This window comes from Anarhichas minor, unplaced genomic scaffold (genome assembly GCF_050575085.1).
Source record: "Anarhichas minor isolate MPS153535 unplaced genomic scaffold, ASM5057508v1 ptg000049l, whole genome shotgun sequence".
NCBI lineage: Eukaryota > Metazoa > Chordata > Actinopteri > Perciformes > Anarhichadidae > Anarhichas > Anarhichas minor.
Window position 1 is genome coordinate 3,848,708 of NW_027466495.1, and position 27,868 is coordinate 3,876,575.

General features: G+C 45.1%; 1 protein-coding gene across 1 annotated transcript in view; it reads right to left on the reverse strand.

Annotated features, from left to right (window-relative positions):
* Positions 1-27,569, reverse strand: part of LOC142971688 (pyruvate carboxylase, mitochondrial-like) — a 131,289-nt gene extending 103,720 nt beyond the window's left edge. Inside the window, exons 1-2 of the mRNA XM_076112307.1 lie at positions 27,486-27,569; positions 26,033-26,215 (exon numbers count right to left, since the gene is read on the reverse strand). Coding sequence (XP_075968422.1) covers positions 26,033-26,215; positions 27,486-27,569 — 267 coding nt within the window. The remainder of the gene's footprint in view (positions 1-26,032; positions 26,216-27,485) is intronic.
* Between the last annotated feature and the right edge of the window lie 299 nt (positions 27,570-27,868).

Sequence of the window (27,868 nt, forward strand, 5' to 3'; positions counted from 1 at the left end):
GAAAACAAAACTTAGAGACAGCTAGATAACAGAGAGTGACAGATGTAAGAACAGACAACGTGAGTGATATATATATATAGTCACAGAGGGAGAGACATAATCCAACAGAGGAACACATCAATAGAGCAACAGAACAGAGGTTATATAGCAGCGACAGAGATGGCGCGAGCTCAGCGTGGATCTCAGTAAAGCCTACACACGAATAGAAACACAGTCTTCAGCTCTCTAGGGCTTCAGCCCCCACACAGCAACACGAGGGTTTACACTGGATCAGAAACAACAACACAACTGGTTAGAAGGGAGAAACAGCAAGAGGGATTTGGACGGCATCGCCCTGTTTTGTCACGTTGTGTTTTTTTTTTGGATTCCAACACTGACGGCCATTTTGAAACTCTTTTCCAAAACACAATGATTGTGACTTTTATGTGTCCTCTGTGGCTGGGGCAATGATTTTTTTGGCTTGCCGTGCCTGCGGATTATGGGAGCATAAATACAGAGCCGGGGAGCATTGGACATGATCAATCGATACTGGCTGGAAAAAAAAAAAAAAAAAGCGTGTGTGCAGCACAGACATTATTAAAAGAAAGACATTGGGATTACAATGGAGTCGATATGGATTACAAAGTGGAGGAGACAGGGGGGTGCAGTGATGGAACATCGGCTCGCGAGCATTTCTGAAAGACAAGATTGTATTGGACGCCGGATGATAATGGACCAAACTAAATGAACAATGCTAATGGGTGCATAAGTATGCATGCATTGACGGGCCAGGGACGGGGATGTGTGTACGTGTGCCTGTGTGTGTGTTCGTGTGCGCACATGTATATGAATGTTTGTGAAGGGGGCAATCCGGTCAACCAGACTCCATTTGTGTTTTAAAAATGTTTAGCGCTTTCTGGTAATGCTGTGAACGGAATAAATGTTTAAAATATATATATATATAAAAATAAAGATTAGCGGCGGTCCGCCCAAAGTGAAGGAAGAGCAAAATGTTTGAAGACGTTTTCAGCAAAACCGGAATAAATCACTATTTCCAGCAATGTAGCATGGTCAGGAAGCGGCAAACGTTAAGGGGGGAGGGGGGGGGGGGGGTAAACTCGTCTTTTGTGACTTCAGACTCCATTGTGCCACATGGATTCACTTTAAATCCAAACAGTGAATGTTTTCAGAAAGGAAGCAGATAAAAATATATATATATAAATGACAGGACCACGGAAGCCACTCATGATATAAACTCTTCTTCAAGACTTTGTGAAACTCATTCTGGGACGACTGAATCAACGGCAGAGACTCTGACAAATGAGAAAACACAAAAAGAGCAAACTTGAAAGTACATATATATATAGTATATATATAAAAACGATGTTACTTGTCGCACCATGTGTTTCTGTTTTTCAAAAGTTTTTTGGGGAATGATGTTAGGATCCAAAACAATAAAATGTGTGATTCTTTTGTTTTAGACAAAAAAACTTCCAGATTAGAACAAAAAAATATATGTTGATTATAACAAGACTGAAAAAGATCTACTGAAGAAGCACACACCGCACAAAACACACAAACTGGCAAGCACAAACACCCAAAAAGACACACACACACACACACACACACACACACACACGCAGATGCCTATAAAACAGAGCCAACTACATAGTTAATAATGACTTAACCATTACTGTTGTTTCCTTTCTGTTTTGATTTCATTTTGCCAAAGTCAATATTGTTCTCTGGACTTGATATAAATAATAAAAATGACATGTATGTAACATTGATGGACTTATTAACACAAGGGAGTACGTTGTGCATCATGTTCGTGTGTTCACAGGCGTACTTAACGGCATTTGGCACTAAAGCACGCCGTGTGTGCATGAAAAGAATCAAAAGTATCACATTACTTGTCCGAGTCATTGTAGTTTAGTTCATCAGCAAGTGGCTAAACCAGATTTTAAGACCGTTAACGTGCTATTTAAATCAGTAATCTACTGGTTTACTTGGATATAGGTGATCAAAAAACAAAAAGCTAGCTCCCTGGTTTGATTTGGAGAGAAATGTGAAGATGACTCAGCAGTGATGAAAATGTTTTTGAGCTCACGGCAAAACTTGTGAGTCAAAGAAGCTTCAGTGCGCGCAATGAAGTTGTTTACTTGTCAGTCAGTGGAGTTGATTAGAAGGTAAGGGTGAAGTAAACCTCCTTGAGGTAATTAAAAACAGCCCAAGAGAGGAAAGATGGCAGCGGAAACAGAAAAGAATAGAGGATAAAGGAGAAGCAAACTGAGGAAAAGGGGGAGATCAATAGTTCCGGGAACAGATGGAAACGCATTTAGAAAGACAAAAAGGCGCGAGTAAACAAAAGACTAAAAACAGAACAGATTTGATATGACACGCGGAATGGGAAAGAGAGCTGAAGTGACAACAAACAGATTGAGAGAGAACTAAAAGCTGTCAGACTAATGGATCGTGATCGTGATGCTTTGTTATTACCGACCATATCTGCTGGTTTCTAATGTAAAACAATACAAGAGCCTTGCAGCCGAGTCAAACTCTAATTTAGCATCACAGCACTGAACGGAGCTTAACTAAACTTCTAAAAACATAGATGAGCAGGAGGAGGGGCAACGGGACATTTAAACTACAGCAGACAAAGACATCCATGCAGTTATTCTTTTTCTTTATCCAGGTCACGGTGGCAACAGGTGAAATGGTCACGGCATCAACCGCGTACGGGGGGGGGGGGGGTGATTCCTAGGATTTTCCACCACTAGAGAGGAAACGTAATCCCACCAGCGTGTTGAGGGTTTGACTCTGGATCCCAGCCCGGTGGGCGCACCGCAGGGAGGAGTCTCGGAGGCAGGAACCCAAAAGTGACGCTGAAAGGGGCTGAATGCTGCAGAGCTGCTGTTCATTCTCAGTGGGATCAGCAGTGTCAGCGTTACAGAGAGTCATTACAGAGAGAGAGAGATGGAAAGATCTCATTCTGTTGTCATCCACCTCTCCTCACGCATGTTTTCATTTCCCATGAAGCGCTTCGCAGGCGCTGCCCAAATTGGAGTGTGTAAAAGATGTGGAGAGAGAGAGAGGCGAATGTGAGAACGCTGACTAGAGATGGACAAATAGACGATGATGAGCAAGGGAGGGAGAGCGGGAGAGAAGTGGAGGAAGGTCATTGTGTTTAGCTTTCAGCGTGTGTGTGTGTGTGTGTGTGTGTGTGTGTGTGTTTTTGTGGCTGAATGCGCTCGCTCTGTGCGTGCGAGTCGGTGATATTTTTGTCACGTAAGTACTTTGCCACAATTTATTACCAGGAAGATACAAGATCCGTTAACCGCGAGAGGATCAAATGAGAGGCGGGGGGGTTGGATGTGCAAAAAGGGTTAACGCGCTCAGCTTCAGCCGCCAGACATCACCTGAGTGGTAGACAGTGTCCTAATTCGAGGCCATCAACGGGGACACCAGAGGAAATAAAGAACAGCGAGGGGGGAGGAGGAGAGGGAAGAGTGAGCGTCCCAGGACATCAGGTTAGAGGACAATTTGATTTGAAGCTAATAAGTGGCCACATTAAAAAAAAGCAGGGCCGAGTCTGTGCTACAGTCACCTTAGAGAATGAGTGTGTGACGGGCAAGAACAACACAGTGCTCTCTCTCTCTCTCTCTCTCTCTCTCTCTCTCTCTCTCTCTCTCTCTCTCTCTCTCTCTCTCTCTCTCTCTCTCTCTCTCTCTCTCTCTCTCTCTCTCTCTCTCTCTCTCTCTCTCTCTCTCTCTCTCTCTCTCTCTCTCTCCCCCTCTCCCTCTCCCTCTCCCTCTCCTCTCTCTCTCTCTCTCTCTCTCTCTCTCTCCCCCTCTCTCTCTCTCTCTCCCTCCCTCTCTCTCCCTCTCTCCCTCCCTCTCTCTCCCTCCCTCTCTACCCAAGGCAAAACCCTGGCCCAATTTGATTAATTAAAAAAATGCTGAGTAACAGGCATACACAAACACGTGTGTGTGTGTGTGTGTGTAAGCAGGAGGAGATAACCTTGTAGCAGTGGTGTTTGCGTGCACACGAGTGTGTGTCCTGAAAGGCCACGGCTGCCTGGAGTCAAACTTGCTCTGACATTTGCAGTTATGATCAAGGTATGATGCATTTCCCCCCCTAGTCATGCTGAGTAAATGCTGACTCAGGGTGCATCGCGACTCAGCCCCCCCCCACCCCACCCCGTGTTGCACTAGAACCCAGTAGGACCAGTTCTGCAGCCTGCTGGTAGAAACAGAGCAGAGTTGCAGGGCAACTATGCAGCAGTGTCGCAAGTATTAGTGGAACTCTTCTGACGAAGCAGCACACTAGATGAAAAATAGAAAAACGGCTGAATAGAGGTCTTAGAGATCATCCCAGAGTTCCTTTTAAAACATGACTCAACCTTTTAGAACTTGGCCGAGGCACAAGCTGATTTAATAAGTGAAGACGTGGGACAAAATTCTGCTGAGAGGAGAGACGAGTATTTACTGTAAAAGACATAATCCCACAAACCAGATTCGTATGAATTAATGTGCATGTATGGTAGAATGAAGAAGATGATATTTAAGCTCTCGTGTGAGATGCTCTGATATCCCACAATTAATACTAGTATGTTGTTAACTTAAATCACCACTTGGATATTTAGCATTGACAGTTTTTTAATAACTTATACATCATCTTGGACAATACTTCGATCTGTCGCTAACTCGCCTGCGTCAACTACCTCAAATAAAGAGGCGTGGGGAATGAACAAATGTGAAGCTAAGAGTTGGCGCTTAGCACTTGGAGTGATTACAACCCCTCCAAAAGACGGAGCGGCAGCGGGAGTCGCACGATGCTTCACGTCTGAATGGCCGCTTCAACCAAAGTTGTCAGCAAGGTTTAGTGAATATGAAGCAGTGTGACGGAGCTAGGTGGCTATTGTCAAATCAACCGCAACAAATGATACACAAACCTTCAGAACAGGTTTTATCCACTTCAGTGAAAAGGTAATGAAGCTATTTCACATCTGACCTTCTGTACCACAACAGACTCCTGATAACACAAGGCGCTCCTCTTACCATATGTGCACGTCGTCTGGCTACGAGTGCGTTACAGCTGCTCCGCTGTCACTGTAAAGGTTTCCTGCCATGTTCCTGAATTCCACACATTCAATTTCAAGACGTCACCTGTGTGATAAAATAACAATGTCGCCATCTTTAACTACGCCGTTCTTTCGGAGTTGACTAATGAAGCATCACGCAGCTCTATTGTTGGATATTCTGATGGCAATGGTGCCATTGTGACAGGATACTTCAACTTAAATACTGATCTTGGAACAGGTAGATCCAGGACTACCCGGACACTAATCACTGTTTCTGTCTTGGATTTCATCTTTTTCTTTTTTCTGTTTGCAATTATGGTTAACCAGGCTCAGGTGACATGAGGTGTGAATGATGACTACAGATTGTATGAACAGCTAATGATGAATATTTAGACATATGGAGCATTAGTTACAATGCCAGTCTATGTGAGAAAGTTATCTCATTAGATTCAATGTGCTAATTCAGAGCAATTTTTCATTTAAAAAGACACACAAAAGCTTTTTCTCTCCCTCAACGCCGCTTCATATCGTATGCCGGCAGTAACTCTTGAACTCGACTCGGCATAGCATGGAGACGATGTGAGAGAGAGAGAAAGAGAGAAAGAGAGTGGGAGGACTGAAAGATGAGGAGATAGAAGTAGAGAGACGGTAGATAAAAGGATTGATTGGACACAGAAGAGCAAAGGAGGAGGAGAGATGGGCGAAAGGTCGATGGAGGAAACGAGGGAGAGAACCGGAGCACGACAGCAGCAGAAGGGAGGGAAACCATCGTTTGCCTCATCTCAATACATGACAACCAGCTTCTTATCTTTGGGGGGGGGGGGGGTTCCCAGAACTGCTGACAGCCTGCGTTCAATTTGTGTAAAATTGAGACCCTCAAGTCAGGGTTCCTTGGAAATGTGCGGACTTTTGATAAACACTAGCACCAGCCACACCGCGGACACGATCGCTCTCGGTGCGTTTAATTACGCCGTGGCGGCGGAGTTAATTAGATGATGACATGCTACGCAGAGCACCTTAGAGAAGGAACAGATGTGAAAGGAGATTGAAGAAAAATAAAGCTGACAAAGAGGGGAAGATGAAGGGGGAGAAACGATGCTCAAAGTGAGCCTCCTTAACGCATCATTTCCTCCCCGTTTCCTTCCATTCACAGTCTAATTCTCTCTCCCCTTCACCTCCACTCACTTCTAGTTCAATCCACAGTTCACTGCATTCGCTCCTAATCTCCACCTCTCCCTGACCTGATCCTTCGCTTGCATCTCTTTTTTTTTTTTTCTGCCAGTTCTCTCGAACCGTCTCTCACTCATTTCATTCTGCTCGTCTGACTGTAGGAAGGTATTGATTGTCTCTCTGCATCATCCTCCCGCTGAAGAATATGAACCTTCTTCTCTTTCTCTTTCTCTCTATAAGGTAATGTCTTTCACTGTCGCCTCCACTTTTTGCTTCCCATATCAGCAGCGCCCCACCGACCCACTCATCCTCTTTAATATTAAAATTCCTCTCTCTCTCCACTTTCGTTGTCTCACCCAAATATATTTTGGCATTTCATCTTTGTCCCTCTGACCTTGTCCTTCATTTCATTCTTTGGTATATTCTCTGCTTTAGCGCCTCTACCTTAGTTCCCCTTTCATTTCTCTCGACCGCGTGTGAAAAAGTTTTGCACCGACTTCCCAGAGTCGGTCTGTAATCAAGGGCGCAGGATTGCATACGAACCTAAGCAGTATTTTGGGAGGACAGAATATGTACCAATATTTGAGTGAACTTCGAGCCACGAGGATCACACGGCCGTGTTCGCTGCAGAGATTTTAGACTAAAATGGTACTTATGATATAACGCGCAGGGTTAGAAGATATTGCTGAAAACCTTTGACGCTCTGTTGTGCCACGCTTTAATGCTGTTTGATCTTATCTTGGATTTCAGATGTTGATCATTTCCACAGATTTGGGGGGACTTCTGTCTTTTTACAATTGAAAAGGTGCTTATGCAAGAGTTATGGCTCTCTAGCACAATTGTGTGCACTATAAGCCACAAAGTGGTGGGATCATAAGTGTTCTCTGTAGATTATTTGCTAAAATAATTACTTAATTTTCATTTCGATTCTGGAAAATATTGAGACTTAAGCCTCGAACACAGTTCTGTGGAAAATGTTATGAATGAGCAGAACGTTTTAAACACATATGAGCTATTAAAGTCCAAAGGTTTATAATTGAATTAAGATGAATAGACGTGACATGCACATTTAAAGAGGTTTCTTCCCCAAAACAAAAGACACAGAGGAGGTAAAAGTAAATCTTGGCTCAGCAGGGAGAACATGAAAAGAGAGAGAAATACATATCAGAAAGCAAGAACAGAATGCCCCAGAGCCTTACTGCAATATATTTTTGTATTTTGAATTGTCAACTGGTACCTGCATTTTATGTTTTCCTTCACCTAAATCAACGTTTCCACCATACACAGGGATCTTTAGTGATTTAGTGTACATTCACTCTGGATTACAAAGCTTCAGAATGTGTACAAAATGCAAAAACACCCGAACGTACAAACCTAATGAGGGGATTTGCTTTCAAACTTCATGCTGAAAGACACGATCTCTTCCATTACAGCAGCTCTCTCCTTCACCTCTGTCCTCACTCTGCACACTTTTCTTTCTTTCCTCTCTCTCTTCAGCCCACTCCTCTTTCAGCCGCTAAGTAAGAGCATTGAGCGACAATGATTATCTTCCCTCCAGCACTCTCTCTCTCTCTCTCTTTGTCTGGTGTTTAAACATGTTTCTGTCATCTGTTTAAGAGGCTTACAAAACTCAAAATGTTCTTTCAGTAAGTTTGCCAGCAAAAAAGGAAGGTTCAGGAACAGAAGATGTGACTTATTTGTTGGTCTCTTTTATCCCAGTGGGAACAGAAGCCCTCCAGCAGTATCAGTGTCACCTTCCCCTTCTACCCAGTGTCAGTAAATGTTTTACCAAGCCAGCGGCTTCAGGTGATAACGCGTCTGAATGGACCGGCTCAGTGGGAGCTGTGGAGTCTACCATTGAAAGACTGTGAATATCTGTGAGAGGGAAGTAGGCGGGTTCAAAACTTTGGGGCCCTCATTGCGTACGTTCAATTCAAGATTCCCATTAAGTGCAATACAAACTAATTATTTTTTTCTTTTGTACAATTTTAAAATGTATGTGACAATAAGGTCCTTGCATCTCGCCAGAAGTCTCATTCTATGACACGCTGGCCTCTCTTGGCCGCCACTCTAAGCCTCCCTCCATCTCGCCGTTTATCCAATTTCCGTCCCATTTAGCTCTTTCACCGGCCGCTCTCTGCGGCCCTGTGATTGTTCGCAGTCGTTTCCTCTCGCTCCCTCCCTCGAGCTCTTTCACCTCTGCAAAACTTCCCTCGTTTTAACTCGTGTCTTCCGTTGCGACGGGGGGGGGGGGGGGGGGGGGCACGTCACTCCGCTGACAGCTTCTCTCAGAAAACTTTCACTCCACCTCTCCATCGCTCGGCGTTTCTTCCGTGCTCCCCATTACCTTTCAGCATGCTCCATTTTTTTCTCCTCTCCCCTCACTTATTTTAGACCTGGCATCTCTGCTTTTCTCGTATGTTGGTCCCAGATGTGATTTTTTGCCTTTTTCCTCTCCTTTTTTTCTTCCTGCTCATCAGTGCCTCTCTCTTACCATTTCCGCCCACTGCCCATCTTCTTCACTCTTCCCCTCCCTGCCCTCATTTTCATCATTCCTCGCTCCTCGTTCTGTCCTCAATGTGGCGATGCTACCACCTACTCCTCCGACTCATCATCCCTGCGGGCTCCCTACAGACCCCTGATCAGAGGGAGAGAGAGTGGGATTTTGTAGCTCTTCTCATCTTGAGACGTTCTGCGGATTCTTTTTCCGGGAGGGCGACGGCAGGAGATCTTGGTGTGTGTGAGAGACGTTGGCAAGGACTTAGAGACGGATACAAAGGGGGCGCCATCTTTCTAGAGAGGAAGCAACAGGGGGAGACAAGAATACGGAGCGAGAGAGGAGAGACGACGTGAAAGAGAAGCAGAAAGCCACATGGCAAACTACAGCAGAGAAGAAGACGTCCATAGGCGCATGGCGTACACCCTCAGCATCTCTAGTGTTCTAGTGTTTACCGACGGCCTCTCCGATGCTTCAACTAATCGCTCAATGCGACGGACGATTGTCACACTCATTAGTAAAAGTAAATATGATCCAGCTGCTGGTCTTACAGTACAACTATGCCCCCGGCCCCATTGCTTGTGATTCAAAACATTGAGCTGCTTTGCCTGAGGAAGACCCGTGTCGGGTTTAAACCTGGTAAATAAAACTTAACAGAGCTCTGATTCCAGTGTCGGTACTCAGACTGCTGGTTGATTCTTTCTTTTTTTTTTTTTTTGCATTTTGGTATCCAGCACTTTATCGCAATGGGGTTTTGTGGACGTGTGCATGAATTGTCGAGCTAAATGGGAGAAGGGATCCCATAAGGTATGTACAGAAACGAGGCAGTCAGAGATGTTTGTTGAGGCAGCTGGCAACAATTAGATCTAATCTAAAACCCAATTTCCATTTGAATCTGCAAGCAGAAAGTGTAATTCATTTAATAATGTCAGACTGCGGGAAAACAAACTATGCAAGTAGACGTTCTACGGCAGAACAACTTTGCAGATGTTTGGGGGGGAAAACGTGTCGCAAAAAGCAAACAGAGAGAGAAGATACAGTTGTTGTCTGACACGACGGGCTGTCACTCGCGTCTCTCGAGGTGAGGGCTGTATACGCAACATCTGCAGCTATGTGGGCCGCATATTGTCATACGTTGCATCTTAAGCCGCAGCTTAGCTGGCGCTTGCTTCAGATCAAGGGGCTGCCAAACATCCGCGGCATCGAGACGACAAGGGGAACAAGCGGAGCTTTAACAACGTCCCTAAACATGCACAATGGCGCCGAGGCGAACGCATTACTTTTACTTCCATGAAAAATTTTGACGAGAGTTTTGACAGCACGCAGAGACGTCGGGCCTCGGCACATTGCTCGGCACTGATCATGGAACTCTTTTTCCAAAGACGCCCACTAAACAGTCAAACAGTGAAAATGGCGGCAGCAGCCTTGGACTACAATTTTTCAATGATGACTCAGCGCAAGTCGCCTGGGCGCTAAAATAATGAGTCAGTCATTCTGCAATGGCTTCGCATGTGATGAAAGACTCCCAACATAATGTCATACACCCAGTGTTTAGGTCAGTCACCTACATCAGCAGCAACTGATTAGTCCCCAAAAATCTATGCCGGGTTCAATGAAAGGTGAGGTGTAATCAGCGTCCTTTTGTGTGCCGCCGCTTGTACAAGAGATGAATTATGAAATATTTACCGCTTAGCTGAAAACGCATGTCACAGCACACTCCGATCTGCGGAAGGCGGGTACCAGCGACTACACAATGAGTCACCTCGGCTGGAAGATGCTCACAGTTTGAAGAGAGACGTCTGCTGTTTGGGATTTTATTTTAAAATATGGCACAAGGCAGTTGGTGGATATTTACCCAAAACATCTGAAAGATCTCAAATGGGTGCCTCAAGAGGGAAGCGAACCCTTAAATACAGCAGTGTTTGTGCCAACAAGTACAAAACGTACTCCATTGCTTTCCATTGTCATATAAAGGCAGCAACTCCTACACACGCACCAGTCAAGAGCTGCATTCACTGAATGGATTCAACACTCGCCTGCTGGTCTTCTGCCAGTAACCCCATAATTAACTAACTTCAAGGAACTGTGGGTCAACAAACATCTGCAGGGTTTTTCATCCAACAAAAAGGACAGCAACAAGGTCCACACACACACACACACACACACTCCCCCTGCGTAACCTCTCAAGCGCTGCTGTACGCCCACAAAGCCATGGACCCTGTCCCCTCCGTGCACCCAGGGGGCCGCTCCAGCACTCGCATCATTGAGTTGTATTGAATATAATTGAACCTCCCGACCACGCAGATCGCCGCCCCCGAAGGCTCAGAAGTGGACGTGCTGCAGCAGCAGCGTGCAATCACTCAGAGCAGTGTAAACGCATGTATCCGTGTACGCGCATAGATGCGTAACGAGACTATCCGCGCATGAGAAGGGATGCAAACGTGTCAAACCACGTTAGCGCACGTCAGCCGCACACGTGAAGGGGTCAGCCGAGATCAGCCTCCCAACTCGCCTGGACAACCACCACACACACACACTAACACACAAACATGGAGGTCTATGGGCATGAAAACACCAGCATCGCTGCTGCGGCTGGTAACCGAGAAAGAGAACAATGCTGGCATTGAGGAACAGAATAAAAGGTGAGGCAAAGAATTAAAAAGAACAAAACAACAAATTAAAACAATAAATAATACCTTGACAGCTTTGCTGGAGAGAGAAAAAAAAGAAGCCAGTGAATGACAGGTCAATAAAATGAGCACAGGAGTAGAAAAGTAAAGCAGCAGAATGACTGTGCCGCCCTTTATCTGCATGCACACAGTCACCATTATGGTGGTTCAAGTGTATTTTAAATAGAATCAACCCCAACGGTATTGGCATCTTAGTGCTGCACACCACCCAAATATCGCCGCTTGACCAATTTCATTACACAGTCCAGCACTACACTGGGACGCTCATTGAAGTCTTTAAAAGTCCTGACTGAACATCGTTTTCCCCTTAAAGAGCCCCGAAGGAAGGAACAAAAAAGGGAACATTTGTACGGAGGACCTTGAGCCGTGTCTGCATTATCCCGCCTCCTCCGAAAACCTTACAGACCACACTGCTGCTTCTGTCTCCGCATTATTCTCTCTGGCACCGACTTTTAGACACATGACAATGTGTCAGTGCAGGCATACAATTACTGCTATGGGCCAAGCGATGGCTGCCAATTGAATCTTTCCAACTGTAGAGCTGGGCATTCATATCCATATTGGGATATAAGAGTCAATATTGTCTGGGATGTGGTTATTGTAATCCTGAGATATATCTTGAATGTTGTCTAGAGAGAGATTAACGATAACCAACCCCTAGACATCATATAGAGACATAAGCACTAATAACACTACAAAAATGTGTCTTAGACCCCTCTGTGGAACCGAACAAAGGCTACAGCCAGTGTTATTCATGGCAGCGATCCCTTTTTAAAGCCACTTGTATCCGACAGCAACTGGACTGAAGGATCACAAAAGCTGGAAAGAAGGCAAGAATGTGGCCTGATAAGCACTCTTTTATCTTCTACCCTTCATCTGGACAGCTACACCGTAAAAGCCCAAATGTCGGACTTAGCACCGTCTTTGAATGGTACACGTGAAAGTCATCCAATTTGTTGTCGGGCGGACGGTAATTCTGAGCTGGATGTTGTCATAATATTAATAACGTTGTAGCACAGTTTATGTGTGATAAATAAAGCAATTCACGCAGGATATTTTAATTTGCTTTACACAAAAATTGAGAGCTTAATCATTAAAATTAGTTCTTTATGTGGCGCTACACTGATCAGTAGCTAAGATAGCAATGCAGATTGGATTCAAATCAAACAAGTAGACGAGAGAAGAGCGAATGAGAAAAGAAGAGTAGAGGCTGCAGTTAACACCCCCCTCCCCCCGCTCTCCTGAGTAGAAAGCATTTGTTTCCTCAGCAGCAGCACCGAGTATTAAGCTCCAATTCATTGTCAACTCAAAATGAGACAAATCCCCTTATTCTCTCACAAAAAACTAAAAGTGCACACAGACGTGGAAGCACACACCGCATTACTCCCATCTTTGGGAACATAAAGTCTGGGTTCTCTGAACAGCACGCCCATCGCTTTGCCATCGATCCGAGCACTGTTTATGCATCCTCTCGTCCGTTCACTCGGCCCCCCCCCCCCCCCCCCCCCACTCCGCTTTCTTCAATAGCGTGCCGCCCGCATTACAGAACCAAAATGCAAACTGCCAATCATGTCACAGAGAAGCACAGATAAGGAAAAGGCCGCTTGGCCTTTAGAGTGTCTTATCCTAAATCCATCTTCAGGTCTTATCAAAACGTTACCACCCGCGCTTCTCTCATTCCGTTTGTGGAACCGACATCAGACGTCTGCGCACAACAAACACTTATTCTACGGGGTTATTTACGTGTTTGCACTGAGAGCCGGCTGAGTATGGGAGCCTGCACCTGATGCGGTTTTAATTGACAATTAATGAATCCAGACATTAGCTGATCCAAACACCTGGCAAAGGGCAAGCCATAATTAAACTCATTAGAATTAGAAGAGAGACTTTTGTTCTCAATCAGCCATTAAAGCGGCTGAAACAGGAGGCGCTGTAGCAAAGTAATTCCTCTCTTTCTCCTCCTCTCTCCTGTTCTTTGAAATATTTAGCCAACCCTCTTCATGGCACTCTTTCCCTTGTTTTCCTCCATCTTTAAACACTTTACTTTCCCACTAATCCTCCATTCTGTTCTTCAACCTCTCTGCTTTTCCCCCCATTGTTCCCTCTGTATTGACCCACGGATTCGTTTTTTTTAAAATGCTGTCCAGGTAGCTCAAACCATTAGCCGGCTTTCCAGAAGTAAACAACTTCACACCCGAAAAACAATTGATCTCGGAAATCGTCGCCGTCTTGGTTTCTAATGCCGGACCCGTTTGGTTTGTTTCTATCCGTTGATCTGAATGGAATTGCATTGTTTGATTTGCTGAGACAGCAGAGAGCCCGATGCAAACCCAATCAACAGACGAGCATTCTTTCCAAAAGAGTCTGGCAAAGAAATCTTTGATTGTTCAGGCAGAACAGTTGATTCCTGATGAATATATCAGACGCGCTGTGTACTTGTTTCCCAAACTGCCACACGCCTGAATCTATTGAATGCTCAGTCAGACACTTCAAGTCCAGCATTGCCACCAGACTCGCCGTGATTTAATGAGATAATATCAACCCATTTAAATTATTATTTCCAGTCCGCTGACAGGAGAGCCAAGTACTTATCCAATTATCTCCGTAAGGATGATTTAAGTCCGTTGACAGACATCTTTGTGACAGCTTTTTTTTTTTTTTAAGTGATATTGCAGAACATTTTCCATTTCATATTTCAGCCATTTACTTGATGCTCTTACCCAGAGCCACTTAGAGTGAAGGCTGTGGTAGAATAAGCTTCAGTTCCTAGATCCCCAACACGACTGGAAAAACTATATTAATAAATATACATTTTAAAAAAATGGAGATAGAAGGGAGAACATTTTAAAAAGTTATGAGCGAATTAGAGTGAGCTGAGGTGGACGCCGTGGAGAGGAAGAGGATTCGGCGTAGAGAAGGTGATTTGAGGTAATTCTTGAAGGAATGGGGGGTTTCAGCTTCTAACTGAGGATGGGGAACGACTCCGCCTTTCTGACCAGTCATTCCACTTTTTTGCTCCGATTCATTGTGGCCCCACGGGCTTCCAGTGTGTAAAAAGCCCTGACATTCATAATTGTAAATAATCCCATGCCAAACCCTGTGCTACAGGGTCACATTTCCTTTAGCGTAGCGCTACTCCTCCGAGGCCCCAGGAAGCAGCTAACTCTTCACCATCCTTTGATTAAGGGGCTGCTGTGTGAGAAGCAGACTGGTACTCGTTTCCTCCCCCTTAAAACAGCACAGGCACAGCAGAAACATAAAAACACAGCAGTGCTGTAGAATATGTTACTGTAGATATTGATTTTTGCTAAAAAAAAAGGACTTTTTTGACCCCGAAATCAGGCCAAGTGATCCACTGGAGAACAAGAAATGTTGAAATTCAACTCATCCAATGGAAGAACTGCAGAGAGATTTGCCGACAGACGACCGTGACATCTGCTCAGCATGTTCCACCTCAACATCGTGAAGTCAGACTCTACATATTCAGCACGAAATTTGGTCAAAAAACAGGAAATTTATCAGCATTTTGTTTGTGCCATCCAACACTTTGACTGGAGGCTCAATGAATAAGGCAGCCTCGAGGGGCCGTTAGCAGAGCTTAAGACTTTTTTTTTAGTCCTGCTTTATTTTTTTTCCCCTCTCTCCATATCGATCTAGCAGTCTAGACTAGAGATGAAATGCCACTCTGAAAGGCTTTGTCCAACACGGCTGTAAACATGTCACCTCTGCCGGCCTTCTGCCTCTGCAGGGCTTCAACGAGGTCTTAGTAAACGTTGAACCTGGAGGGCAGTTACTGTATGTGTTCGTTTTTACAGCCAACGAGAACTCTACTTCGGCTCAAAAACTTACAATCAAGTGCACCTCCACTTCACCCGTCCAACCTATTTATGTCCAGTACGGCTGGAACGCCCTCTAATATACATGTTCACAAGTGCTCATGTGTGCATATACTCACTGTACGGTAATTGTACTGTCGAACTGAGCTCGGCACTTAGCGCCGTCAGGAGTGGAGGCGAGAACAACAGGAAGAACAGGAGAGAGACGGATGAGTGTGGAGAGGCAAATTAATGTATTGATGAACGGTGCTGAAAGCACACCGTTTAGCCTGACGAGCAGAACACAGACACTTCCAGAGCGAGGTGCTGTAAGGTTTATTAGGAAGAGCGCGGTGAGCAGGTCGACCTCAGCCTATGGGAGGAAAACAGAATTAAATAAAACATGAAAACTGTCAGTGCTGCTGGGTTGCCAGATGTTGCAACAGGAAAAAAAAAAAGCAAACCCAGCTGTCAAATAGCCAGCACAACTCAGGAGGAATAATGATGGCATTTTAGTGTAGATAAATAAGACCTCCAGCTCCAGTATTGTTGGTACATAAAAAAAATAAAAAATAGGAAAATTAGCAGATCTGACTGATCGGATTTGCCTCCGAGGTTTTCACGCATTTTTAAAACACTGGGGGGGGGGGGGGGGGGGGGGGAAGAAAAACCCCAAATGCATACACAGGTGTAGTCGTCACATTTTACTGCACGCAACAATAAACCGCCGCTGCATTTAACGCTGCCCTCGAGATGAACTGTTCGGGGAGGCGTTCTGTTCTCCCTCGCGCGTGTGACTGGAATAATGAAGCGAGTTCGCCGCATCGTCGTGACCCGTTCAATTAAGAGTCCAAAATGTCTGAGAGGAGAACGGAGGCCGGCGAGACGGATGCAAGGCCGCCACAGTTCAACTTGTACACCGATGACGCCGTTGCTGTACGAAGCCGGTGAGCACGCCCCCCCCCCCCCCCCCCCCGTCCTCTAAAGACAAACATCCAACACCCAGAGCTCAGATAATAAGCTCCATTTGTTTATTTCCAATGAACGCAATCGACCAGAGCGACCTAAGAAACCATGATGAGGATATTGTGAAAGAACATGAATAGAACCATTTATTCCAACACGCTATATAATGTTGTTTGTTGTTCAACCCATTACATGAGAATAAGCGTGTGTTAATTGTCCCGTAGGCAGATTGTATTAATCTTTGTGTGTGTGTGCGTGCGTGCATGTGTGAGAGTAGTATTAGAACACATCAATTAATCAGCGTGTGTACCGACCCTTAATTAAATCTCCCACCTCCCCCTGGACCCCACTACTGCTGTGTGGAAGTATGTCCGCATTTGTATGCACGTCGCCGCTGCCGAATCTCAATATTCATGACTGTGCACTTGCACAACACCACTTCTCAAACTCAAAGGCACATTTAACCGCGCTATTATTTTCTTTCCTTCCACTTTTTTCAACAAACATGTCCTGCTGTGATGTCAGAAAACAGGTAATCGACTGCTTCCTTGCTGCCCTCGGGTATCTGTAGACGTCGCACTCGCCAGCAAGTGGCAAAACTTAATTAACATGCACGCTGTACTTTTCAAGAGTTCTCCTGACTGTGCCCGAGGTCTCCGTCATTTCCTGGAAGAGTGCACTGGTCATTAACTCTCTATTTTTTTGGGGGGGGGAACATGTTAATGTTGTGCTTCGAGGCAACACGCCAGAGAAGGCTACTACCATGAATGACATGTTTACTGTGTTTCATGTCTACATGGGCTGTGTGCTTCATTTTTTCACGCCTCGCCTACATCGTCCGCAGCTACACGCAGAACTTCAGGAGTAGTTTTTGCTTTTATTCCGTTACAGTCAACTGAGCGCACTCACTCCGCGGTCACATATCGCTGAGTTGGAGGGGAAGTGAACTGCAGGTGACCCAAACCTTAGACACCATGACAGATAGCCCGTCTCTGAGGAAGGTGCATCACTCATCCGACTAATCAGGTTTCGCACCAGCAAGGTCGACGCCTTCTCCTCCCCCCCCCCCCCCTCATCTCCCCCGTCTCCAGCTCTCACTCTGATTATAAATTAATATTCACACAGACGTTCAGGCAGCTACTGGGGGGCTGAGAGACTGTTGTGGCTTTTTTTTAACGTGCACGCGGCTGATCTCAAGCTGCGCATACAGCAGACGAGGTGGCAGATTGAGAGAAAAAGGACGGGGGGGGGGGGGGGGGGGGAGGAGAGGGAGGAAGCTGCTGTGGAAACACAGCGTCTTGTGCTTTTAAGTCGGCTATATGTTTCACTCAGTATGGTGAAAACCTCGCAGAAACAACTGACAAAAAGGACATCTAATCACAGGAAATAACATTTCTGTGATAATTCTGCATATTATATCCTCATCTACAAGGTGTGGTGTCAACTCTGCAGTATACCATGAACTTGATTTTTTTTCTTGGTCTGGCTGCCAAGTGAGAATGAGAAAAACACAATGAGAATGTCAAAAGAAAAGTCAACAACCCGAGCCTGAAAAGGAAATATTACAAAAAGGTTTGGAGTCCCTGAATAATTTACGACACGCTGGATTCAAGGATGGTGGAAAACGTGGCAGAGAGAAACGCCACACGTTCATCTGTATCCAGAGGAGGAGACGAGCACCTTTTCACGGGTGCCAAATCAGACAGGAGGCAACAACGCTCGGCAAGTGTTTGGTTTGTCTTGAGAGGACTGGAATACGAGCAGGTGATGAAAGCAAAACATTCACAGTTAGAGTTCGCAAAGTTTCACTAAGTCCCATTCGGACGGAAACTTCATCTCCTTCCGTCTTTACTTTGGTTCAATTTTCATTCTCCAGCATCGTCCAACATTTCTCCACTTCCTCCCTCTCCTCCATCCCTCTCTCTCTCCCCCCTCCCTCCCCTCCTCCTCCTCCTCCTCCGCTTCGTCACAGCAGATTCCCGGCCCGTTTAATCCTGATTATGGCTTCAAAGTCCCAGTTGACACCAAGCGGCTCAAACTTGCTGTGTGTGTGAACATGTGCGCAACACGGCGGCGAGATGCCGATTCTGGCTATGAGCACATCTGTCGGGTGTCTGTCATTTTTTTCCGTTTTTTTTTGTTGGCTGCGAGACGCCGTGCTTATGTCGACACGTCGCTTTAGCGAGCGTGCGTGTTTGCGACACGATAGCAGACTCTTAAGCTGGAGTGGCAGTTTCAGTCGGTGTAAATCACGTTTGGGTGAATATGCTCGCATGTGTGACATTGTTTCCCCCCATAAAACAGCTGTTTTCTCAGTAAGTGTTTGTGCATCACGTGTATGTGTAGGAGTTAATTGATTAGGGCTGAGTGGCTTTATACTAATGGGCTCAATGCCCGCTGTCATCTTAACAACTTTTTCACAACACTCACCCTTATTATAAAATCCTTTAAGAACACAGCATTATTGCAATTTTTGAGGCGTTTGTCGTCTCCAGGGCTATGAAGTGCTCCGATCGATGGTGCAGAGTGCCGCAGTGGACGTGCGTCTAGCAGCCCGGCTCTCGGGTGTCAGTCAACTGATGCAATGGCAGTGTTTCCTCAAATATGTCCAAACATGTTTTTATCCTCTTTTGAAAAAAAACCTAAAAGCAATCCAATAACGCTCTATGGTAAGTTCTGAAGCAGTGCTTTGTGATATCAACACACTGGATTACTGTACAGACAAACAGCACACCTCAAACTCAAATACAAGACACATTCCGACTGTTCCCAAGTGTTTACAGTTGTCAAAAGTGGTGACGGTGCAAATAGGCGGCAACAAAAAACAAAAAAAAAAAGGACAGAAAACTGCTTATTATAATTGATAATGAAAGATGCGTTTTTCCCATTTTGCACAGCAGCGCATCTACTCTGTGTTGAGCAGTCATGCAGTACATAAACCTGTCAGCGCAGGATGAGAAACAGACTTCTCCCGAGTCTATCTGAAATTCTAATGCCTTCGGGGCCTTAAATTAAGGCATTTTACGTCGGACTTTGTTGGTCTCCTCAGACTTTTTAGGAGTCAGCCCGTCTCTCTGCTCACACCGCTAAACAAGTGGTAAACAAGTCCGCCTGTCATTCCTCTGTTTTTCCTTCCAGTCTTTTTTACGCAACAGCTACTTTCTCCTTTGTCCTTCTCAGTTTTCCGTTCACGCTATAGTGACAACTTCTCGTACTTATTCACTCTGCCCAAACGGATTAGCATGTTCTCGATCTGTTGTTTCATTTCCTGAAATGAGGCTTTTCCAGGACTTCAGCGTACGCACAAAACACGCATGCAATCACTTTACGCACACTGAGATAATTACAAGGCTGTTCCTGTGAATAAGTGCCGTGCAAGTGGTTGTTAGAGGTGTGAAATGAAGAAGAGATAGACAGATAACCCCCCCCCCCTCACTGTGTGTGAGTGACTATATGTGACAAAAAGAGTGTGTGTTGTCAGAGTGTGTCTAAACCCTTTATTCCCCCCACTGATAAGTCAGAGATGAGGCGGATTTCCCTTCTCTCCCCTCCTCTCTGTAAATGCTGAGTGAATCATCCTGGATCAGCGCTTCGGGCTTTTCTCCTGCCTCGAAACATAACGCAAATGTCACACGAGGCCAACTCCAGATCAGAGGCGAGAAGGACTCATCCTTTAACTTCACCCTGTTACCAGCCCCCTGTGTAATTATTTAAGCCGATTGTTATTGTGTGATCAATATATACGATGTTTAAAATGATTTCTTTGTTTTGTTTATTAGACTTTTATTTGTTTCTACCGACTCTTTTGCTTTTGCCCTTAATGATCTCTCCGAGACGTAAATAAATGAAATGAGGTTAACGGCGATATTGCCGTGACGAGAGGGATGGGACTGCTGATTAGGCAAGAAAAGCGAGGCAGAGAGAACCGAGGTAGAAAAAAAGGCTGGATTACCAGCCGGATGAATAAAGTAAAAGGAACAAATAAACTAGCCTTCCACCGCTGCTTCATAGGCTACTTTCTTTGTCCTCGTGCTGCTCGTGTGCGTGGTGTAGTCTGCTCTGAAGTGATTGAGTGCTCTGCAACAACACCCATTCTTCAGAGGAGGCAGCGCGGTGGATGTTGCATTTTAAAAACCTTGAAAAGCCATTTGCAATGCTGTGGCCTTTTGCCATACTCAAACTAATTGCTGTTTGATGCGTACCGCTCTGCACAATTGATCTAATTCAGCCAACATTTCTCTGTGTTTCTCTCACGGTTATTGCAAGAAAATGAGAGAGAAAAGAAATAAGAAAAGCTGGGATTTATGTAATATGTGCTGGATTTATTTGTACTCAAACAATATGTTGGTGATTTACGTTTGAGCTGAATTTGGATGCAAATGAAGCAGTATTCAGTGCGCGGATTAAACAATAACTAACTTCATTTATTAATATGAATAACGGCTTTAAATAAGAGCAAACGTTTGGGATTCTAAAAACAGAACGCAGATATGAAATATTGAGATGATAAAAAAAACATGAAACCAAGTCAGTGAACCGCTGACCGGAGGCTCAGGGATCTGAAAACAAGAGAGAACCAGAAGACAACTTTGCTCATGAACGGAGACAGAGGTCAAACGAGGGAGAACGTAGGAAAGCTTGACAGACAAAAAAAAATAAAATAGGAGAAGAGTTGTTTACTCGGCAGGTAGATAGAGAAATGAAAAGAGTTGGACATGACAGCACGGGCTCTGGGAAACGGAGAGCTCGGCCACACGGACTTGTTCACAAACACACCCCGACACAGGTTAACAAACACGCAGACACACTCGAGACAAGCAAGCAGAAAGTGAGGATGGATAACTGGTGTCCTGACGTCAACACGACACTATCTTAACTGCCACGAGATGAAGGAGAGACAGAGTCCGCTGAATGTCATTGCGTTGAAAAGATATGAGAGTTGATTTATTTGTGTCATTATTCCCCCCCATAGCGAACGACCAGCTCCACAGATCCTTTATCTACAGGGAAATGCAACAATGCTTTATATATATATATATATATATATGATGAATTCAAGCTGTATGTACATGTTTTGCTGCTGGTATTCATGCGATATTAATTCAGACATTTGTCAAGCGTGAATTGAATTGTGAAAAAAGAAAAACAGACACAGGGGAGTAAACGATAGGGATCCATTTAGCAGGAAGCAGTGCAATAAGAACACTTGTTAAATGAACTCATCTCCGGTCCAAAGTGGCCCCGGTGAAATGATGTACGACAGAAGTGCCAAGTCAAATAAATAACAAATAAAAACCTTGAAATGAAGAGAAGCAACAGGAGGAGACGTTTGTGGTGACCTTACGATGGAAACTAGCCTGTGATCTGGCGAGCTATCACGAAGCGAAACATTACAGGTTCTTCAAAGAGCCTCTCTGGATGGGGATCATCGCCCACCTCCACACACACACACACACACACGGGTGGGTCCAACAACCTCAGGTCGCATCAAACTCGCTCACTCCTTCAGATGTGGTGTCACGATAAACAGTGATGAAACCACACTGCCTAAAGCGAAGCCCCCGGTGACTCAAACATGACTTCTGAAGAAATAAACTGTGAAGAGTCTCACATACACACCCTCACAAACCTACACACACACACACACACACACACCAGTTTGTTGAAGTATCCACCAAACTGGACGGAATATTGAGTCTGTAGGTGCCACGAGGAGAAACATCTAACCTGCCACCGTGTCTCTATTTCTGATTTCTTTCATGTTGTCTCTCTCTGTTGGGCTACTTTTTATTTGTCTTTCTCTGTCTCTGCATCAGCTATCCCTCTCTGTCTCACACACACGCACACAAACTTCCAGGAATCAAAATGAACCATCTGATGTTCTGCAGCAGGGGGGTGTTGTCTGCTCTGGAAGCTCATTCGTTATTCAGTCATTAGTTGGTCTCGCATGACAAACCATCATCCTGTGTGATGAGCAATCTGCACAGGACAGATGCTCCCGTACTTGTGTTGCCATGAAGCACTTGTCCAATTCAGTGTGTGTGTGTGTGTGTGTGTGTGTGTAATTTAGAGAGGAGACAAAAGTCCGTGCGTGGTCAAGTGAGAAACTGGTAGCCTACCTTTCATTGTTGTCAGCTGAGAGGACAACTGTCGCTGGCAGATTTGATGAGCTCCAGCGAGCTATAGTTAGTAATGTCAGCTCTATGAGTTGGTTGAAAAGGGAGACTTTGGCTGACTAATTACTGCTTCCAGCTGACTCATTGTAAAATGAGAACCCTAGGGAGTGCTGCAGGGATGACATCATTTTTACCAACAGTTGCAGCTTTTGCTTGATCCATTTCTTACAATTTTGCTGTTTTTTTTTTGGAAATGATATAAATAAATAAATAGAAGGGCACTCGGACGTCAGTCAGACCTCCAACAAAGCCATTTCCTGAGGTGAAAAATAATGTGTGCATCTGCCCCGGCATTCGGCTGCGCTCCAGAACGTAATGGGTCCTTGGCCCGTGCGACACCCTTTCAAGTTTCCTGAAAATCAGGCCTGTAGTTTTTTCCCCCCCTAATCCTGCTGACGAGCAAACTCAACCGAACACTTCCTTGGCGGATGCCATAAAAGAACAGCCTGCACTCTTTAAACGCCGACTATCGCCCTTCCCACAGCCCCGTGCACATTGCTTCAGCATGAGCCTTTGTCTGCCGAGTAACAGCTGCTAACTGATCACGGTAGGCAGGTAGAAATGTAGTCCCTTTTTGTTGAGAGCTTGGCGTTGGGGACAAACTGAGCTCTTGTAATTCATGGCCCCCATGTGAGTTCTCTTAAGATTAGTTTTGTCACTATAAAAGAACACTGCGAACGCATTCAATCCACAACACGTGGACGCATTGCAGACTCAAACACGACAGGTGCATGGGCCGGACCATCTTGTCGTTTTATGTTACACTCTCTCCATCTTCGCCCCCCCCCCCCCCATCTCTTCTATCCATCTCTATTTACCCTCCTGCCACATGTCCCGTCACTCTCCTGCCCATCACTCTGTTCCCTCTCTCTCTCTCTCTCTCTCTCTTATTTTTGCTGCTGGATGTGTGACATTTTAATGCTTAACACACATGGCTCATCCTTCTGCGTGCACACACACACACACACACACACGAACATACACAGAAGCAGGAGATAAACAAAGCTTTCTGAAATGCCAAACATAATTCCACACAACAGAGGAGAGCCAGCATTACAACTTTAGTTGGCGCATTCTGGCTCTCAGTGGAATTTAAAGGTTATACTATACTTAACTGTCTGAGGAATAATCATGCCTATAGGAGCCACCACACTCAAAGAATGACATGAAAAGCATAGGCTCGTCCATCTCAAGATTCCATGTAGTCACATTTTCTTCGCTGGGAGAAAGAAGACGAAGAAAAGCGTTGGAGTTATGAGGATGTCAGCCCTCAGCATTATATCTCTGTGAGCACACCAAAAGCACCAACAGTCCTTGGATTTGTTGCCAACACTCTGCTGCTGTTGATGTGTTGGAATGTCACCAGCAAGAAGCCGCTCTCTCAAGGCCACCGGTCTCAAAGAAACGTCAAACCGCTATTCTTGTTGTGGACATTGTTCATCCGTCCACTTTTGCACCCATGAGAGTGTACTCGTGTGGCATGAGACAGGAGACTCAAGACTCAATTCAGCCAGCTGTGTACGCTGATTCATACGCAAGATATCAGCGAAATTAAATGAATCAAGACAGTTTACAGGCTGGGAATTGGGGAATGACTCACTAATTGACGTAGGGTGCCCACGTCACGCTGACATCACTTCTCAGACTTTTTCAGAGCAGCAGAAAAAGTATCTCCAGGAGTGGATGACGTATTCATTAGTTCTAGTCTATATGCAGGATTCAGTTTGGTGGGGACCAAAGCCCATGTGGTCCCCACTGCAGAAAGCTCATCAGTGACAGATTTGAAACGTGTGCTGCCAGCTGGCTGCCATTAACTAGCTGGTAAGAAAGAAAACCCAAACGCCTCATGCCTTTTGGAAAGGATAGGAAGCACTGTTTTTAACTCTGGGACGTTAAACCACAGCAGAGCTGCCAAGGTTTCCGTCTGCCACCAGTCGTCTATAATTCAGGAGCTTGTGACGGTAAAACAGTGTTCTTCAATGTTCTCCGGCGGTGTAAATGTGCTACGAAGCTTTAGAATGAGATCGCTGGTGCAGAATAGAAACTACTCCATTTCAAGTCTGATCAACACGTATGCACCAAGGCCGCTCACAGCAGCTCGTCTGCTGCACACCGTCTTCATTGGTCCCGGCTAACGTCAAACACGTCTTCGCTCCATCAGAAAGGACAATTGATCCATCACATCTGTGTTGATGGTTTGCAAAGTGCACTCAAAGTCAAATGAGACATTGGAGTTGAAAAGACCAATTTCATCTCATCATGACCAACTCAAACCAGATTGCTGCTAATTACTATGAGCTGAGCTGCTGAGCAACAGGAATCTCTTTATTCTCATGGACCTCACATTCATCGCCCTACAGGCAGGAAACCCTGTATGGAATACAGCAAAGCACATGGTCATGTATCGATTAATTCATCTGAAAAGAGTTTGCTTTAACCACTGCTGACATTCATTCTCAGCTCATTCACAAGAGAAGGACATGAAATGCTTTTCTGATGCTAAACAAGCGCCAGGGCTTCATTTCTGTAAACAGTTATAAAGAAAACCTTTTAAAAAGTCATCGATGACATTTCAAGCTTTGAATCAGACTGAGACTTAATAACTGGAATGTGTCCTCTCACTTAGCTGCAACAGAAATGTTATACACCTCAGAGAGATTTACTTGCCTTGCCATCTTAACAGCACAGAGGACGCGTTGACCGTGATAGACGACTAGGATTGATTCACCTTGAAATGGAACGATTCATTTTCTACATTTAAAGAGTTTTTCTGGACTTTTCTCACAGCTTACAAAGAAGAAACATCAAAGAACGTGGCTACCCAATGCAAATGTACGAATTACTCGTGAGTTAAGTAGCAGAAAGGAGAAATCGAAATGATAACCCCGAGAGAAACATAATGCGTCAGTTCTGTACTTCTTACTTGTCTAATTAGAACAGTTTATATGTAACCCTGTAACTTTCATAAACTGTAGCACGGTTGGTTCGACACGGTGTCACTGTCACGTTAGCGCAAAGCACACAACACCAAATAAAGTAGGATCTTTGTACGGCGCTGACTGCGAGCCGTTTCAGTCTGTTTGTTCAGTACTAATAGTCAAGACTTGAATTTACCAAATAAGCCACTTTAGAAACATTCATGACACCTTTATCTTACTTGTACATGAACAACCCATGCAGCTCATTATTTTGAATAACCTCCATCTTCTCAGTTTTTGCTGATGCTGCTGCCTTGTGTCAACAAGCGTTTGCACCTGCTGATAAAACTAGAGGCCTCATGTGTTTTTGCAGGAATGGATGTAGAAGTAGTTTAAGACACAGAGTGTGTCTCAGTCTGAAAACCAAGACATAAAGAAGACATTGAGCAGGTAACGTGCATGGAGATGCAAGAAGTGTCCGAGAAGGCTGGAGCTACTCTGGAGCTGATTCAGCACAGTTCCTTCTCTCACTCTTCTAGTTTTCACTGCATCACACCATTAACCTCACTCAACCGGCTTAAAGAGTTTGAGATGAGCTCTTATGAATCCATTCACAGCAGACCAATATAATGAAACCATCAACTTTACGGGCTGAAGAGGTCGTCGTTTTCTCTCGGCAACAGTATAAAAAGGCACATAGCAGCAGCTCCGTCACGCACATGCGGCCGAGTGTCCTACCTTGACCCCTCGCACTCTGAACTCGGCCAGGGCTCGGCTCATCTTGGAAGCTGCCGTCTGCAGGTCCTTCCCACTGGCGATGACTTTCACCAACAGGGAGTCGTAGTGGGGCGAGATGACAGCGCCCTGGAAGGCCGAGGCGCTGTCCAGACGGATGCCCATGCCCTCGCCGCTTCGGAAGACCTGGAAGGAACGGAGCAGACGAGGGGAGAGTGAAGGACTTCATATGAGAAACAATATATAGACAGATGAACTGCAAAGAAATATATATATATATATATATATTAAAAATACTAAAAGTCTTACTTAACATTCTGAACAGAAAGTCTGCAAATTGCAATGAATAAATGTTGCAGTACTTAGGACGCAATAACGGTACAAGTCATTGCAACCCACTGCCTGAGCAACACGGAGGGTATAAGATCAACTGTCCAGTCCATGCACCCATCGCTTCAGAGGTCAAAAGAGACAGAGGAAAGAAGACACACCAGCCAAACACCAAAAGTGAATATCAGTGGATCCTTGTGGCTCAATGTGTCGAGGTTGGAATGCAGCTCTGTCACATGTTTCTCAGGCTTTCCTATCACCCACCACAGTGTCAAAGAAAGAGCTGAAAACGCCAAAAGCTACCTAAAATAAACTGGCATCCTTCTCAAAACATGCAGAGTCAAATGGTTTTCTTTGCTCCCGTCAGTGCTACATTTCTCTGCAACGGTGCAGGATTTTCATTCCTTACTAATTCTAATATCTCCACACCATGCACAGGATGTGTTAATGGCTTGTTAGTGCATTGTAATAATGCGAAATAAGGAGATGAGAGGAGAGAAGACGAGCACGAGATGAGTTAGAAACGGAGAGGCTGGACGGTTCCAAACCACTTGGCAAGAGAGCAGAGAGAGGGAGGAATGGACTGTCCAAAGCTGCAACATATGGACTCCCTCGAGGGCTGGAGGAGAGAGACGAGTAGAAATTATAATTCTAACAATATTGTGCCACACTGATGATATGCTGGTGATATTCTCAGACAATGTAGATATGCTGAGCTGCCAACCATTATGACTAACGTTTTTCTGTTTTGTAAACTTGAACTCGGAAACATCGAACATTGCTTTAGAGCCGTATTGGGGCACTTTGTTTCCACAGTGTACTGAAGCAGTTGCCAACCCTCCAATGTGCTAATGCCCCTGGGAAAATCGACACTCTTTATTCATTAAATCGTTCCTTTCTGTGAACAAACCATATTGTTTCACAATGGCTCTCCGTCTCCAGTTAACACAGCAGGCCCGAGCATACCGCGTACACAAGACCGATGCAGCGGTTAGCATTGACCGCTGTGTTAAAGTGACGGAGTGGCTGCCCGGGGTTTCTTTGCACATTATTGTGTTTAATATCTAACTGCTAGACCCCCCCCGAGGGAGGGGGAATATATGGTAAAACACCAAACACTGCTCACATTGAGACTGATGCTGCTCCACTCAGCCTTTTCATCCACACAAGTAGACTGAGCATCACGGCGATAAGCACACAGTTTAGGCATTTGGCGAACACTTTTATCCAGAAGAACTTGCAGTGATAAAAAAAAAAAAGGGATAGACGGAGGATCAGCGAGTCGCTCAAAGGCACTTCTGCTCCCAGTAAAGCAGCCGCAAAGTTTTTGAAATCATGATTTCAATTTAGCATCTGGGCGCTCCGTGCCAACTAGGGATGTGTGGACTGATTGGCTGCCAATCCGTGTCGGCCAAAATGAATCAAAACGAATGTGATTGGTGTTCTTGAAATTGTTTCTTTAAAGCCCAACAGGGTGATTGTGCTTCATACGCTGTCAGCTGTGATTAC